General features: G+C 34.9%; 1 protein-coding gene across 1 annotated transcript; it reads left to right on the top strand.

Moving 5' to 3' along the window:
* Window positions 1-346: 346 nt before the first annotated feature.
* On the top strand, window positions 347-13,448 carry LOC100913658 (vomeronasal type-2 receptor 26-like). The gene is given in 8 exon segments (XM_031949164.1): window positions 347-538; window positions 540-625; window positions 2,034-2,325; window positions 5,725-6,510; window positions 7,825-7,842; window positions 8,414-8,641; window positions 9,765-9,888; window positions 12,478-13,448. Coding segments are annotated over 8 exon segments (2,664 nt in total). The 5' UTR covers window positions 347-379.
* Window positions 13,449-17,056: the final 3,608 nt, after the last annotated feature.

Raw genomic sequence — 17,056 nt, 5'->3', positions numbered from 1 at the left:
CAGGTGGAGATGCTCCAGGCATTCTAATTCCTCAGCGTTTTCATGGTCCAAGATTCTTCTGTGGAGGCTGGAGTAGGAGGAGTGATAAGAGCTCTGGGAAACATAATTCAGTCTAAAGCTGGTGAAATTATAAAATGTCCACTTATTTTGCAATATTGCTCTTGTCTTGGACATGGCCCTGATTAATTTTGCATTGTGTTTCCTCAGGACTGGCAGGCAGATCAGAGCCTGGGAATCTATAGAAAGACAATTCATATAGAAAGACAAAGTCTGATGGTGGAAAGTTCCCCATCAATCTATGACTAAGGAAGCTGACTCTTCTAGTCTGAGTGCCTCCTTAGTTTCCTCAGGCTTGAAACTTTGGATAATTTTTAGGGAGATGTTGCATACTCAGAAAAGTAATTCTCAACTATTTTCTTCCCTTTTTATATGTCTTTTGCTGCAGTTCCCAGGCTCTGGGCACAGAACTGAGGAGCTGCACTGCTTCCACCAGATCAACCCAATTGTTTCCCAAGATGGGGATCTGGTCATTGGGGTTTTTTTTATCTTTGTTTTCAGTTGAAGTAAACAAGGTAACAGGAGAACTGTTTGAAAGTCCTCCTAACAAAGCTTGTAATCCTTATCAGTAAGTACCTTTCTATCTCTCTGAGATCATTTTCACTGTGATGATTAAAATAAGTCCTTTTAGATGAAGCAGAAGGGCAGGACCATGCAACATGAGACAACAGGTACTCTCTTCCTCTTCTTTTCTCCTTTCTCCGAATCTTTTTTTTTTTTTTTTTTACATTATTGTCAGTTTTTTCTGTGTCTGATTGACTTTTGAAGGTGAACAGAGAAAGGTTCTCTCTTTTACTTTCCTCTCTGCACTACTTTCCAAAGAGCTCATACTAAGGAAGCTCAGTCCTGAGCAGGCTCAGACTTTTATTTAATTTTCTTTTCTGTTCTGACCCTTCATTGATATTTGAAGAATAGTGAAACTCCTTATATCCCTGCTCCCTGGAATTACTTTAATGCTCTGAAGCAGAAGTTCTTGAGGCTTGTTTCTCTTCAAATTCTTGAGCAAAGTTATTATTGTTAACTGTACTGTTATGGAACAAGAAGAAGTCTATCCCATCCATAAGAATGAAAGTTCCATATTTCCTCTTTACATTTGTCCATTAATTAATAAATGAGTATGACATTTTATAGAGTCTTTTTCAGTGAAGAGGTTTTATGTTCCTCCCACCTACTCTACCAATGAGTGGAAAATATATTGTCAGTTTTTTTCACTCTTGTGGATGTGTAAATAATATTCTTTGATGTTTCCTTGATACTAGTTACATGTTCATGGTAGTCAGAGCACACTAGGCTAGGAGTATAACAAAGCTGACTAAATCAGCCTGGGAAAGAGCATGGCAATGAAGGCTCAGGAGACTTGAGTTTACTGGGAAGATTTATGCCCCAGATCCCACTGTAACAAGTACTGAGTGATATTGCAGAAATAGGATTCAGACTTCAATTCAACAATTTCTGAACAATTTCACTTTGTGATAGCTGAGGAAAATCAGGTTAGCTGTTTGCTTTCTTCCCTTATTTCTTTAGGGTAATGTGACCTCTCTCTTCTCAGCTTTTTTATGTCCCGGTGCCATTTATCTTAAACATATTCTTAAGCAGTTGATATTACAGTTATTGGTGTATGTATTAGCTCTCCCATTATGCCTAAGCCTTTTAGGGTCAAGGATCATTAAGATCCTATACAGGATTTAGTCCATACTGGACACTCATTATCTATTTGTGGAATAAATAAGTGACTCAGGTAGGCATAGTACCAATAGAACTTGGAGTCAATAGTCCTCACCACCTCAGAAATCACAAAAGTGTCAAAATATAGAAACTATCACATGAGGATGGCAGTTTTTAATATAAATGCAATGAGCTGAGTTGAACAGCTGTTGGAGTCCTTAGTTTTGATTCCTATAACTGGTGAATTCATCTTTCCAAAAAATATTCTTTTTGAAGGTTTTGTTAATGTTCTATTACACTTATCCCCATAGGTGGCTGCACAAAAATTATCAACAAGGCCTGGCTGTTGTTTTTGCTGTGGAGGAGATTAACAGGGATACCAATCTGTTGCCCAACATTTCCTTAGGATTCTATCTCTACAACACCTACCACAGCGATGAGAGGACCTTGGATAGCTCCCTTTGGTGGCTCTCTGGGCAGGGCCAGGTCATTCCAAACTACATCTGCAGGAAGCAGGATAAATCTATAGCTGTCATTGGAGGAGTCACATCAGCTCTCTCTGTTCAGATGGGAACCCTGCTTGACCTCTATAAGTTTCCACAGGTGAGAGATATTGAACTTGGCAAATTTTATGCTTTTAACAACTAAAATTATCATTATCACAATAAAAGCACAACAACAATAATTAGCATTTTGAAGTGATTCAGAGTTTGAAAAGTCCTTTGCATATGTGTTTCTTTGGATTTTCACAACAAACTCATAAGGCAGGTGCTATTATAACCCCCATTTTTAAGAGGAGAATACTAAGATTGAGAAAAAGTGAAACTGCTTATCAAAGATTATTCAGCTAACAAGTTTCATGGCAAGATTTGCCATCAGATCTTATTTGTAAACACTCTTTCCTCTGCACCATGCAAAGGTCTCAATCATCAAGAAAGATGAATCTTTCCTGGAATATCACCCAGATTGTAAATGAAGAATAGAAATGGAATAATTTAGCTTCCAATCCATGAAAGGTTCTAAGAAATAATCTTGATAATCTTATCCATTACACAGATGAGAAAATCACAGAAGTTAAAATGTCTACTCAGCATTATACAATTCATTAGTGCAAGTGAAGGGACTAGAATTTACATTCCTGGGCTTCCTGTTGAAAAGCCAATCATTCTACTACATCTTACTCTATTTACTTCACCTTATAAAATCATTTGTAAAATCAGAATATAGTTCATCTTTTTAGAGATTGAAGGAATCTTCTATGAGTATAGGTCTTGGAAGTGAGCTAATCTGCATTTCAGAGTTGCTGCTCACTGAACTTTGATATTGTTGGTCAGGCAGTTAACTAAGTGATTTGTTAGTTCAGAGTCACTAACAGAAGTAGGGATGGTTTAATGGAACACAGATAAAGAAAAATATGAGGCTGATTTAAATGAAATGGAGGCCACTTTTTATTATGGCAGTACTCATGCTAAAAAGTAATGATTGAGAACTTTTCTCTAATTAAACTCACACTCACATTAATGATTTTATAGCTTCATTCAATATTATCTATTCTCAATAGATTTACAGATACAGATTCAGGAATTCAGTGTCTTGGAGGGAGAGTTAGAGCAAGCTCTGTGGTGTCATTAACATCCAGATCACCGAGAATTCTGATCATACATATAGAGAAAAGAATATATATATATTTTAAAAACCTGAGATCAAGTGACATGGGGATTAACTCTGGGTTGGGATTTGGAAACCAGAATGAGATCAATAAGGCAGGGCATTCCTATAACAAGATTTATCTTATATCTTTGTTTGCCAGATGATATAGTAGCAAAAGGTGCTAGGTAGGGAATAAGCAGACTGGTGTGTTTATTCTAAGATTTTTTTTTTTTTTTTTGATCCTGATATAGTACAATTTGGAAGGAGAGGACCTATATGTAATGCCATAATAAACAATGTAAGATTTAGCATCAGTCCTGTTATGGGGTTGATAAACATTTTTTAAATTAATGAGACCAGTTATGCAGATGGTTTCGTTCATAAGTATCAGGGAGTTGGGTGGAATTTATGATGTTTTTTGGCAAACACTTAGTTGTATATGACAACAGTCAGTGAGGTCTTATGTACAGTAAAACTACATTAGGTATAGAGAGTCATGAAAAATCTGACATGACGTTAATGCATGATTTCAATTTCCAATATTCTCCATGTTTCAGAGGGTAGTAGAGGTGCATCAGATCACTTATGTACAATTTTAGAAAATATTTACCTCTCTACAATTTATTTGTAATTATATTTTTATTCTCTTAAATTAAAAAATTTAAAACATTCATCTTTTAAAATTCTGAGCTACAAATTCTTTCTCACTTTACTTCTATTCATTGAGATATCAATTATACATGTGAATACATGCAAAACAAATTTCCATATTAGTTCTCTTACAAATCCCATTGTACTACTCAAAAATGAAAGAAAAAAGTTTTTAAGAAAAAAAAAATCTTGCTGTATCAGGGGGAATGAACAGTTATTTAGCTCTCTAAACATATTAACAAATTGTTCTTAAGACCAACAGCATATTAATGTATCAACTTTCCTTTCCAACATCTGTCATGTTTCTTTTCTATCTTGTTAAGTCAATCTGATAGATATGCGATCATACCTCAAAATTGCTTTAATTTGCATTTCTGTAATTAACAATGATTTAGATTTTTTTTTTCTTAACTAAAGATAGCTTTGATTTTTTTCCTGAAAACTGCCTGTTCATGTACGCTGCTCATTGATAAATTGAGGAATGGCTTTTGTTTTTATTTATTTGACTCAGTTTCTCATATATTTGAGAAACGAGGCCTTTATCAGAGAAATTAACTGGAATTTCCATCTACCCCTCCATTTTCACTACTTCCTTTATCAGTCCTCCATTTTGTTACCCCATTTCTTTTATTTCTCTCCTATTTTTCTGTTGGGTAAGTGATATTTCTATACTCACTTGAATATGTATATTATTTCATCTTTTAATCAATTCAGATGACAGGAAAATTTAAATGTTTGCTGCCTCTCCTCACCACTGCAAAAAGGTCCATTTGCAAAAGTTCTTACTTGTGAACTTTTTTATGTGTGATTTGTTTTCCTTTCTTCCTCTTCCCTCACCTTTTTCCTAGGGCAATCCATTTTTCATCATCCTAACATAAAATAGAAATTGAATGGATTCCCATCAATTGGGAAATGACTCAATATAACTGGTATGTGTTTGTGAATGGAATATTATTGTATGGGAAATAATGGGCCGGATGTTCTAGAAAGAAAAAAAAAATACCTGGAAACTCTTTCATGAACTCAAACAAAGTGAAACTAATAGTAATGCTTTAGGATGACCAGCTGTGAATTACTTTGCTATTCTCAATAATACAATCATCCACTACTATTAAAGATTTATGATGAAAAATCTTGTCTTTACCTAGAGAAAGAACTGATTGTATCTGAACACAGATGAAACCTCTCTCTCTCTCTCTCTCTCTCTCTCTCTCTCTCTCTCTCTCTCTCTCTCTCTCTCGATTTTTCTTGAGAATTGGGAGAGGGAGATCTGTTTTCTTTCACAATTTGACTTTTATGGAAATGTTTTTATAACTTTACATATGGTTTCTTATTTGTGGTTGGGGATAAGGGAGAGAACATAGAACTCAATAATTTTAAAAACAAATGTAAAAGGTTTTTTTAAATGTAATTGGAGAAAATATTTAAAAAATTTTAAAACAAAAAATATCAAAAAAAAAATCTAAAAGTACTAGAGTAGTTTGCCATGTCCTTTTCTAATTTATAGATGAGGAAACTGAGGCAAACAGAGTTAAGTGACTTTCACATAGTTACACTTTCAGTAAGTGTATGAGACTAGATTTAAACTGCAAAAGACAAGATTTCCTGAATCCAGGACTGCAGTCTATCTATTGCTCAATCTCCTGCTCTAGTCTTACCACTCCCATGGATCAAACTGATTAATGTTTCTTTCTCATCCAGATCAGCTATGGTCCATTTGATTCCATTCTTAATGACAAAGTCCAGTTTCCTTCCCTCTATCAAATGGCACCCAAAGACTCTTCTCTTCACCAAGGTGTTGTCCGATTAATGGTATATTTTGAATGGAACTGGATAGGTCTGATTGCCTCAGATGATATGAAAGGTGAGGAATTCCTCTGGGAAATGAGAGAGGAAATGATAAAGAATAGTGTTTGTGTGTCCTTCACAGAGAAGATTCCTGTCAGTGAGAGAAGACATATGGAATCACAAAAGACTTTCATGCCCAGGATCTTAGCATCATCAACCAAAGTGATTGTCATCCATGGAGACACAGATTCATTGATGATTTTGAGATACTCACAAATTCCTTTATTACCAATACAAAAGGTGTGGATTGCCACATCTCACTGGGACATTACTATGAGATCTCTCTATGCTGAAGGTAATTCTTTCCATGCAGCTCTCACATTTTCATACTTGACTAGTGAAATCCCTGGGTTCAAGACTTTTATGAAAACAATTACACCTTCTAAATATCCAAATGATATTCTACTTAGAGAATTCTGGCTCTCCGCTTTTAAGTGTCTAGATCAACCAGAAAATCAGGAGCAAGAGACATGTTCACCAAATGCTTCCTTGGAGAGTTTGAATCTGTGTTCTTTTGAAATGACTATGTCTGGCTTGAGTTACACTATCTATAATGCTGTCTATGCTGTGGCTTGGGCTCTTCATCAGTTGTTCATGAAAAAACCAGAGAAAAGATCAATGGGAGATGAAGAGTATCTAGTTGGCAGGTAATATTGAATGAATGATCACTTTTTAGCTATGTTGAAATGTTGTATTTTGTGCTTGAGGGGGACAAGATGGGAAAAAGTCCTTTTCAATTTTCAAATTCTTGGGTTATCTATTCCTGAAATATTGTCTTGTTATTTTTTCATATTTGTCAGTTTGCATGTGAATCTCATAACTGCTCGTTTTTTCAAAGAGTCTGGGAGTTGGAAAGGACCTTAGTTACCACCTAATAGTCATTCACATATCCCCTTTTGTAACAATTTTGCCATTTGGTTAGTTGTTGACCTTCATTCTTGAAAAGAACCAAAATAATATCACTTTGTTAGAGTTGAGTGACAGTGTGTCTGACTGTGGGTAATTAGACCAATATGTCCTCTCAATGCTCTGCCACAGATCAGGCATAAATAGTTTCTACGAACATTTGGGGTGGCTTCTCTAACTTTGTGTATCTTGCATTTCTTCTGAATTAAATCAATTCTGCTTTGCTTATACGGCCCAGTACCTTCTCTGATGAAGACATGCTATGCTTGGTGCTCCTGTACCACCAAGGTACAAAACCTCCAATGACATACAATCAATTCTTAAGTTCTTCAGAGACTTTGTGAGCACGTGAGTGCTTACCATGTATGAGTTCTCCATAAAACAATTGTTTTGTAAAATATACATTTGACATTCTAACAATGTGGCCAGCACAAAGAGTTTTGCTTTCTGTAGTAAACTTTGAGTGCTTGGCAATTTAATTTGAAAAAATACCTCAGCATTTGTATGCTTTTAGTAATATGGTATCTGACAGCCTTTATTTAAATGGATCTCATTCTATTTTGTGGCAGCTATAAAATCCAAGAAAATGTCTGCTAAAGTCTGGAGATAGAATGTCTTGTTCATAGAATAGCAAGGAAGTTAGTATGACTGCTTTAAAGGTTTGAAGTAAGGGGAGTATTTTGAATGTCACAAAGAAGATTTTGTATTTTATCCTGGAGGTAATAGGGAGTCACTGGAGTTTATGGGAGTGACATGGATGGAATTTAGAGACATTAGTTTGGTAGCTGATTGGAAGATTGCATGGAATGAAGAAAGGCAGGGTAAAAATTAGACCCATCCATCCTCAGCAACGAGATCAACCAAATCATTTCTAATGGAGCAGTAATGAACTGAACTAGCTATACCCAGAAAAAGAACTCTGGGAGATGACTAAAAACCATTACATTGAATTCCCAGTCCCTATATTTATGCACACCTGCATCTTTGATTTCCTTCACAAGCTAATTGTACAATAATTCAGAGTCTGATTCTTTTTGTAATGTTTAGGTCATGTATACTTATTGTGTATCTAAGTTATATTTTAATATATTTAACATCTACTGGTCATCCTGCCATTTAGGGGAGGGGGTGGGGGGGGTAAGAGGTGAAAAATTGGAACAAGAGGTTTGGCAATTGTTAATGCTGTAAAGTTACCCATGTATATATCCTGTAAATTAAAGGCTATTAAATAAAAAATAAATAAATAAAATAAAAATTAGACCCATCAATGAGCTATCACAATAGTCCATGTATGGCTTCATGAAATTGTGGCAATATCAGAAGAGAGGAAGAGAGCCTATTTGAAAAACGTTGTAAAGATGAAATCAATAGATATAACCAATAGATTAGATAAAAGAAGTAGACAATAGTGAGAAGTCAAGAATGAAACCGAGGTGATGAACCTGGTGGGTAAGAGCAACGCTGTGGGGTAACAGAGATTCACGTCTATATATCCCAGTTGAAAGCCAGATTTCATTCCACCTACATATAAGACCATAAAACTTCATATGACTATTATATAGGTCCAGTATCTCTTCTATAAGTGAGTTCTTCTTCCAGGCATGATTCAGTGATAAGGATATCTCTTTGCTTTCAGCTGCACTCCTACTTGAAGAACACCCAATTTAAGAACAGTGCTGGTGATGAGGTGTTTGTGGATGAAAATAAACACTCTGAGGCTCAATATGCCATTATGAATTATGTGTTCTTTCCTAATGGGACTGATGCTTTGGTAAAAGTGGGGCAGTTTGTCCCTGAAGCTCCACTTGGTCAAGATTTCATGATTCATGAGGATGCTATAGAGTGGAGTTGGTGGGATTCAAAGGTTAGAGACATTTTGTATGTTACTCTTACATTTCTAATTACAGCAATAATTTTTGTCCAATTCGGTATATTCTACATTGATTATATCAATTTGGTCAATACATATGGTTCCACAGAATCAGAGATGGGGAAAGTGAAATTGAAAATTTATGCCCCAATTTCTTCTGTATTAATTATTGAAAATTGTAACTAATCATTGGAATCAGTACTGAGGAATAGTTTGATTTAAAAGATAGTTTGATTACTTAACATTAGAATCTATAAGACAGTTTGATTTCTTAATAAGAATATAACTTCCCCATTTCTCTGGTGTACAATCTGGACTTGTTGAGTTAAGATGTTCATAAGATGTTCTGCCAATCCCTAGGCCTGCCACAGGGCCACTCTGGTGTATGTGGTCATTGACACAGGACTTCCTAGATTTTTAAGAAAAGTTTTATTAACTCTATTTTCCCCTTCCTATGGACTTTGGAAATTCCCTTTTACAAAAAAGTTGGCAAGATTATCCCAAATATTAAATTTCCCTCTCACACACATACACATCCCTTTTTCAACAATTTAAAAGACTGTTCAATTTGATCTAATGCTTCCTAGACTTTTGGAGGAGTCCTGGATTAACTTTTTGTTAAAAAAAAAAAACAAAAAAAAAAACTCAGGTTTGTTAATATAATTGCTTATATTTGGAATTTTGTAAGTTTCTGGTCATCAGAGATTTTCATACCCCCAAAAAAGTCTCATCTTAAAATGTATAAAAGGAAGAGACAAGGGAAGAGACATTTTAAGCACTGAATATGTGCCAGGTAGTTTATAAATATTATCTAATTTTATCCTCCCCAACCTTATAATGTAGATACTATTATTAGTTCCACTTTAAAGTTTGGTAAACAGAGGAAGAGAGAGGTTAAGTTACTTGTCTAAGACAACTTAGTTAATTTGTGATTTTGGATTTGAATTTAGGTTTTCTTTATTCCAAGTTAAGCATTTTATTTACACTAACACTTTGCTGCCTGTAGAAATGACTTCTGAAGTAGAGATTACAAAGAAAATCAGCTTCTCCTTTTTGTCCCACACCACTGTAGCTCTCAGTTAAAGATATATTTTCCACTTTTCTCTTACTATAATAGGTTCCTTGTGGAGTATGCAGTGACAGCTGTGATCCTGGATTCAGGAAATCCCCTTTGGAGGGGGAGCCTGCCTGCTGCTTTGACTGCTCCCCACGCCCAGAGGGAGAGACCTCCAGTCAAATGAGTGAGTTTTTTTTTTTTTTTAGGGACTTCCCTTTTATGTCCATTTATATAGAAAAACCTCCAACAAGTTACGTCTATACAGTTAGTCACAACTCCCAGGAACAACTCTGTATAACAGATCTTATGAGACAAAGGAAAATGAATGAAAACACAAAGACAGTGAGTTTCTGAGTAATTAACAAGCAATGTATTAATTAGGCTATCTAATAATCAATAAATTGATGAGCAGTGATTTTCCTCAGTAACTAAAAGACATCACAAGAAATCCTGCAAAGTCTTAAATCTCTTCTGTAATAGAATTCCCCTGTCTCAACCTTAATTGGTGCCCATTTAATAATGAGGTAGACTAAAAGTCTTCAGTTCCTTCTGCTAAGAATGAAGTTTGATCATAAAACCCAGCAGGTATCTGGGCAGGGGAAGCCATTTTTATCCAGACCTCTTTGGATAGTTTTCTTCTTCATGAGCTGGGTTGACCACTACAGTTTAATTGAGAGGATGAGGGACAGGGAACTCTTTCCATAGATAAATGCTCACCCAGACTGAATTCTATTTGTATTCTGAGCAGAAATTAGATCTTCCAATTGGTTAGCTGGGGTCCTGTCCCACTAACAAGCATGTGAATTGAGGGCTAATAGAATCTCATCAATCAATCATGCCATTTAGATATTAAATGACTTTTTCAAAATCTGGGTGTTAACAGAAATGCAAGGAAAACAATGGATTAGAAATTAATATTTAGCTATTAATATCATGGTATAATATAATATTCTCTCTTGTTTTACTTGAAACACAGTCTCCTCACTGAATCACTAATTAGCACGGCAAATATTTCATCAATTTTTAACCATGAGTTTTATTATTGGAAATAATATGAGAGCCAGAAGGAGAGAGACTTCTAGAAAAGGGAATCACTGCAAGTGACCTGAACTGGAAGAGCAGACCCACTAGAAGTTTCTCTTAAGACTACACCCATTCTAGAACGCCTAAAAGAAGAGATCTGTAGAGATCCAGAGAGCTTCATTAAGAGAGGTTTCTGAGATCTAAGATGTAATGGACACTGGGAATGGAATCCTAAGAAAGAAACTGGACCATTATCCTTTGGAAGGACTGCCCCCAATGGCTCCTGACAATGCACTACTCATTCTCTTTCCTTCTTCCTCTCACATTTTTTCCCCCAAAATAAGCATCCTGATGTGGAATTTAATGGTGAGTTTGAGGAATTTTAAGATCAGACAAAAGTTGCCTAATTACCAAAATAAGGAAATGGGAGGGAGCAATTAAATCTTCCCTATAATTTTTCTGATCTAAAATAAGCAATACAACATGGCAGCCTTGGTGGATTACACTACCTTTAACAAATTATTCTTTCTTCTCTTTTTCCTCTTTCTACTTCTGTCTTTTTTTTTGTCAATCTCTGTACCTATGTCTGTGTCTGAACCTCTCTGAGTCTCTCTCTATGTCTCTGTATCTCTTAGTCTGTCTTTTATTTCTTAACCTCCTTGTCCTTCCTCTCTCTTAATGAATCTTTCTTTCCTTCTCTTCTATGTTTTTCTCCATTTTCCCTCTTACTCCCTACCTTAAAGAGTATCATGCATAATTCACTACAAAATTTAATTCTGGTATCACCTTGTATGTTTCTTTCCTGTGATTCTTTCCAACCATGTTTGTCCATCTATAAATAAGCAAATTGCATTAAAGCAGGATGTGTCTAAGATGAGAGAGGGGGTTTTGGAGTGCTACTTTTAGTTCAAGGTAAATTTAAAGAATATCTCATGGATATGAATGAAAAGGTTAAAATATAATCAATCCAATATCCCCAAAACAAGTGAAAAAATTCAATCTGTGATTCAATGGGGGATTTGGCTTTAATCGATCTGATTAACCTAGACATTGAAGGGTTATTGTTGAATATATCATGGAATAACATCAATTTTCTGAGAATAACAGGAAGGCTACTTACAAAATAAATGATTTCTCCACACAAAATCTGACAGCTATTTAACAAATCATCAATCAATAGCCATTTACTAAGTGACAATTTTAATGATTAAATAAGTGGGGGAGATATAAAGACAAAAGGAAAATGGTTTTTTTTATTTCAGGGAACTTTCATTCCAATGGAGGAGACCATTGCAAAATACAATATAGAAATCTGCAAAATATTAATAAAGTACAAATTAGTTATGGTAAATGGTACACTGGGAGGCAAGAAGAATGAGGAAACAATAATGGAGACAATCTACAGCTAGAGATGTTGCAGAAAACAATGGACACAGAAATGATCTTTACATTTGATACTAAAAGGCTCCAGTTCTAAGTTTATTATACTAGGAGAAAAACCCAATCAGAACAAGTTTATCACTTAAGTAAATGAAATGCAGCGAATCAATGCAACCAATGAAAAGGGGCATGGGTTGATATTTGAAAACCATGTTACTAATCATCAACATTGTTATTTTAAAAATTGGAAAGGGAGTTTTGCATCTGTGGAAGCAAAATGAATTTTTATAGTTCTCAAATCTATTTCTACTTTTGGGGATAGGGATAGTTCTTTACATCTAAACATTGAGCCCTTATTTGTCTCCTGCAGATGCAGAGCAGTGTATGAAATGCCCAGATGATGAATATCCAAATAAGCAGAGAGATCTCTGCCTTCCCAAGCTTGTAACCTTCCTAAATGTCAAAGAACCTTTGGGAATGGTTTTGATCTTAATGGCTGTTTCTTTTTCATTACTGACAGTTCTGGTTCTGTGGGTCTTTGTCAAGTTCCAAGAAACTCCCATAGTCAAAGCCAATAACCGCAATCTCAGTTATACTCTCCTTATCTCTCTTACCTTCTGTTTCCTCTCTGCCTTGCTCTTCATAGGCCGTCCTACCACTGCCACCTGTCTCCTCCAACAAACAGTATTTGCTGTTGTGTTCACAGTGGCTATTTCCTCTATTTTGGCCAAAACCATCCTAGTGGTTTTGGCTTTCAGGGTTATAAGACCAGGGAGCAGAATTCGGATGTTCATGCATCCTAGAGTTTCCAAATATGTTGTTCTCATCTGTTCAGGGATTCAAGTAATTTTCTGTGGCATCTGGTTGGGAACCTATCCTCCCTTTCCAGAAGCAGACACACACTCCAAACCCAGCCACATTATCCTTACATGTAACGAGGGCTCCACCTTTGCATTTTATTGTGTCCTGGGCTACATGGGCTTTCTGGCCCTGGGAAGCTTCACCATAGCCTTCCTGGCCAGGAATCTGCCCGATGTCTTCAACGAAGCCAAGTTCATCACATTCAGGATGCTGGTGTTTTACAGCGTCTGGGCCACTTTTCTTCCCACTTATCAGAGCACCAAAGGGAAGGCCATGGTGATTGTGGAGATCTTCTCCATCTTGGCCTCTAGTTCTGGGCTATTGGGCTGCATTTTTATTCCCAAATGTTATGTGATCCTCTTCAAGTCAAACAGAAATACCCAGAAACATAACAAGAATAAACAGGATTCCAGAGGCAAGACTTTATCAGGAGCATACCCTAACACTTCTAGTTCTGGGAATAATAGTTCTGAAAAATAACCTACATTAAGTTGACATAACCATATTTATCAATTTTGCTTATGTTTTAATGCAAATTAGTATGTTGTGATAGTCTTTTTGGCTACATTGTCAAATTCTTATAAAGATGGGCTGTATCCTTCAGTATAAAAACTGACTTTCGCTGTTTTAAAAGGTTGCTACTCCATCAGCTGGGGAATGGCTGAACAAGTTATGGTATATGTATGCTATGGAATATTATTGTTCTATAAGAGATGATCAGCTGGATCATTTCAGAAAGGTCTGGGGAGACTTACATGAACTGATGCTAAATGAAGTAAGTAGACTGAAAAGAACATTGTACACATTGGTAACAAGAGGATGGGATGATCAACTCTGATGGACTTGGCTCTTTTCAAAAATGAGGGGATTCAGGCAAATTCCAATGGACTTATAATGGAGAGAAACATCTCCCTCCAGAAAGAAGACTGTGGGGACTGAATGGGGATTACAGCATAGTATTTGTATCTTTTTAGTGTTGTTTGCTTGCTTTTTCATTTTTTTCTTTTTAATCTGATTTTTCTTGTATAGCATGGTAAATGTGGAAATATGTACAGAGGAAATGCACATGTTATATATATATATATATATATATATATATATATATATATATATATATATATGGATTGCTTACTTTCCAGTAAGGAGGAGGTAGGGGAAAAGGAGAGAGAAAAACTTGGAACATCGGATTTTGCAAGGATGAATGAAAACTATCTTTGCATGTATTTTGAAAATACAAAAGCTTTTATTTTAAAATATATATATATATTGCTACTAGTTTTGGTAGACATTGCCAACAATGTTCTGAGTAATATCTGATGAATCCAAATTTTCAGAATATTTGAAATTCTCAGTGTCATTTCTTGGAATATCAATAGGGTTATGAAGAAATTCTCCATCTCATATAACCAGTGTAAATTCCCATCAAGCATTCCTTCCCTACTTGGCTCAACCACAATTTAAATGGTTGAATTCTTAGAAGCTATTCTGTTCAACAAATCTGAATGTAACTTCTTTATGAATTGTTTGTTTTCATTTGATAATCCAAAAACTCAGTGATCCTTTAAAAATTATTAAAACATTTTTCCTGCTAATTTACATTTGCTTAGTAATTTATTTAGCCAAAATGTATTAACTTTTTAAAATTAATTGATGAAAGATTTCATTGTACATGACAACAGCAAGAATATACAATGATCAATTCTGATGCGTGTAGCTCTTCTCAACAATGAGACAATTCATGCCAGCTCTGATGATCTTATGATGAGAACCATCTAGACCCAGAGAGAGGACTGTGTAACTGAGTGTGGATCAGAACATAGCATTTTCACTTTTGTTATTGTTTGCTTGACTTATTTTTTCTCATTTTTTTTCCTTTTTGATCTGATTCTTCTTGTGCAACAAGATAACTATATAAATGACATATGTATTTATATAGTTATCTTGTTGCACAAGAAGAATGTCTTGCAAATACATATGTCTATATTGGATTTACATATATTTTTACCATGTTTAACAATATATTGGATTACTTGCCATCTAGGAGAAAGAGTTCCCCCCTAGGAAGGAGGGGGAAAATCTGAGACACAAGGTTTTGAAAGGGTTACTGCAAATTATTCATACACATATTTTAAAACTAAAAAATTTCAATAAAAAATAAAACTAAAAAAACAAAAAAAAATTAATTGGTGGTTTAGGGAAGACTTCATCCTTTAACATTTATATTTATCTCAATTGATCGTTTCTCCAATTAATTTCTGAAATATTATTACACAAGCTCTACATTTTTCCTTAGTTGTAACTTAATGATCATGAAGTTGGTATTGTATTTTCATCTTTCATTCTTCTTGTTCCACACACTTACACCACATTCTTTTTTTGCATTCTGCTGATATGCCTATGAGACTTTTGCTATACACATGAATAAATGAAAAATTATTGTGTATACTATGTATTTGATACTGTCCTAAATGTTAAGGATATACCTGCAAAAAAATCTCAATATAATTCCCACTCTTAAAAAAATTATATTTTAACCAAGAAATACTACAAAAATGGCATAATGTGGACTTACTAGAAAAGACTCAAGTTTGTTGAGTGATAACATTCATCTATTGATGGTCCCATCCTTCTTTGAAGTGGTGTTGTTTGTCCTTTATTTTGGAAAAAGGCAACCTTTTCCCGCTTCAGCAGTTTTCATGGCCATTGGAACATTTTGCTGTTGTTCACCCATTCCACAGACAGAAGTCTTCACATGGCAGTTTCACATGCTAGATAATCCCTAATTCACCAATGGGTTTGAAATTCTTTGGTTACACCCAATCTGATTTAGCCAGTGTGCTGAGTATTAACAGGGTGTAATCATTGAACATGCTATAACTTCTTGGAGCCACAGGTGAGTCTCAAGTAGATAACAAACATGAATGAGAAATTCATTAAAGATCAGAAAGCTCTCACACCAGAGGTGCCAGTTTTCCTTGAAATTTCCATAATTCCAAGGGAAAGTCAGGAACTATAAAAACACAACTACAAAACATTTTTCACACAAATAAAGTCAGATCTATTCAGTTGGAAAAATATTAAGTGCTCATGGGTAGGCTGAGTGAATATAATAAAAATGAAAATATTTTTTCTCATTTTTTTTCCTTTTTGATCTGATTCTTCTTGTGCAACAAGATAACTATATAACTTTTATATAGTTATCTTGTTGCACAAGAAGAATGTCTAGCAAATACATATGTCTACTTACTTAATTAATTAATCTTAATTAATCTACTTATTGAGTGCCATACCAATCAAACTCCAAAGAAAATATTTTATAAATCTAGAAAAAAAATAACAAAGTTCATCTGGAAGAACAAAAAGTCAAGAATTTCAAGGGGATTAATGAAAATATAAAGCAAATGAAGGTGGCCTATCTGTGCCAGATCTAAAACTATATTATAAAACAGTGGTCACCAAAACCATTTGGTACTGGCTAAGAAATAGAGAAGCTGATTAGTGGAATAGGTTAGGTTCACAGGGCAAAACAGTTAATAACTATAGCAACTGAGTGGTTGACAAACCCAAAGACCTCAGCTTTTGGAATAAGAACTCAGTATTTGACAAAAACTGCTGGGAAAATGGAAACTAGTATGACAGAAAGTGGGCACTGACCCACACCTAACACCATATATCAAGATAAGGTCAAAATGGGTTCATAATTTAGACATAAAGAGTGATATCACAAGCAAATTGGAAGAACATAGGATAGTTTGCCTTTCAGATCTGTGGAGGAGGAAGGAATTTGTGACCAAAGAAGAATTGGAGATCATTATTGATCACAAAAGAGATAATTTTGATTATATTAAGTTAAAATAGTTTTGTACAAATAAAACTAATGCAGACAAAATTAAAAGGGAAGCAATAAACTGGGAAAACATTTTTACATTCAAAATTTCTGATAAAGGCCTCATTTCTAAAATATGTACAGAATTGATTCAAATATATAATAATGCAAGCCATTTTCCAATTAATAAGTGATCAAAGGATAAGAACAGAAAATTTTCAGATGAAGAAATTAAAGCCATTTCTAGTCTTATGAAAAGATG

The sequence above is a fragment of the Sarcophilus harrisii genome, chromosome 1 (assembly GCF_902635505.1).
Source record: "Sarcophilus harrisii chromosome 1, mSarHar1.11, whole genome shotgun sequence".
In the NCBI taxonomy this organism is placed as follows: domain Eukaryota; kingdom Metazoa; phylum Chordata; class Mammalia; order Dasyuromorphia; family Dasyuridae; genus Sarcophilus; species Sarcophilus harrisii.
Note: the sequence above shows the minus strand (reverse complement) of the source record. Positions and strands in the feature narration are given on the sequence as shown.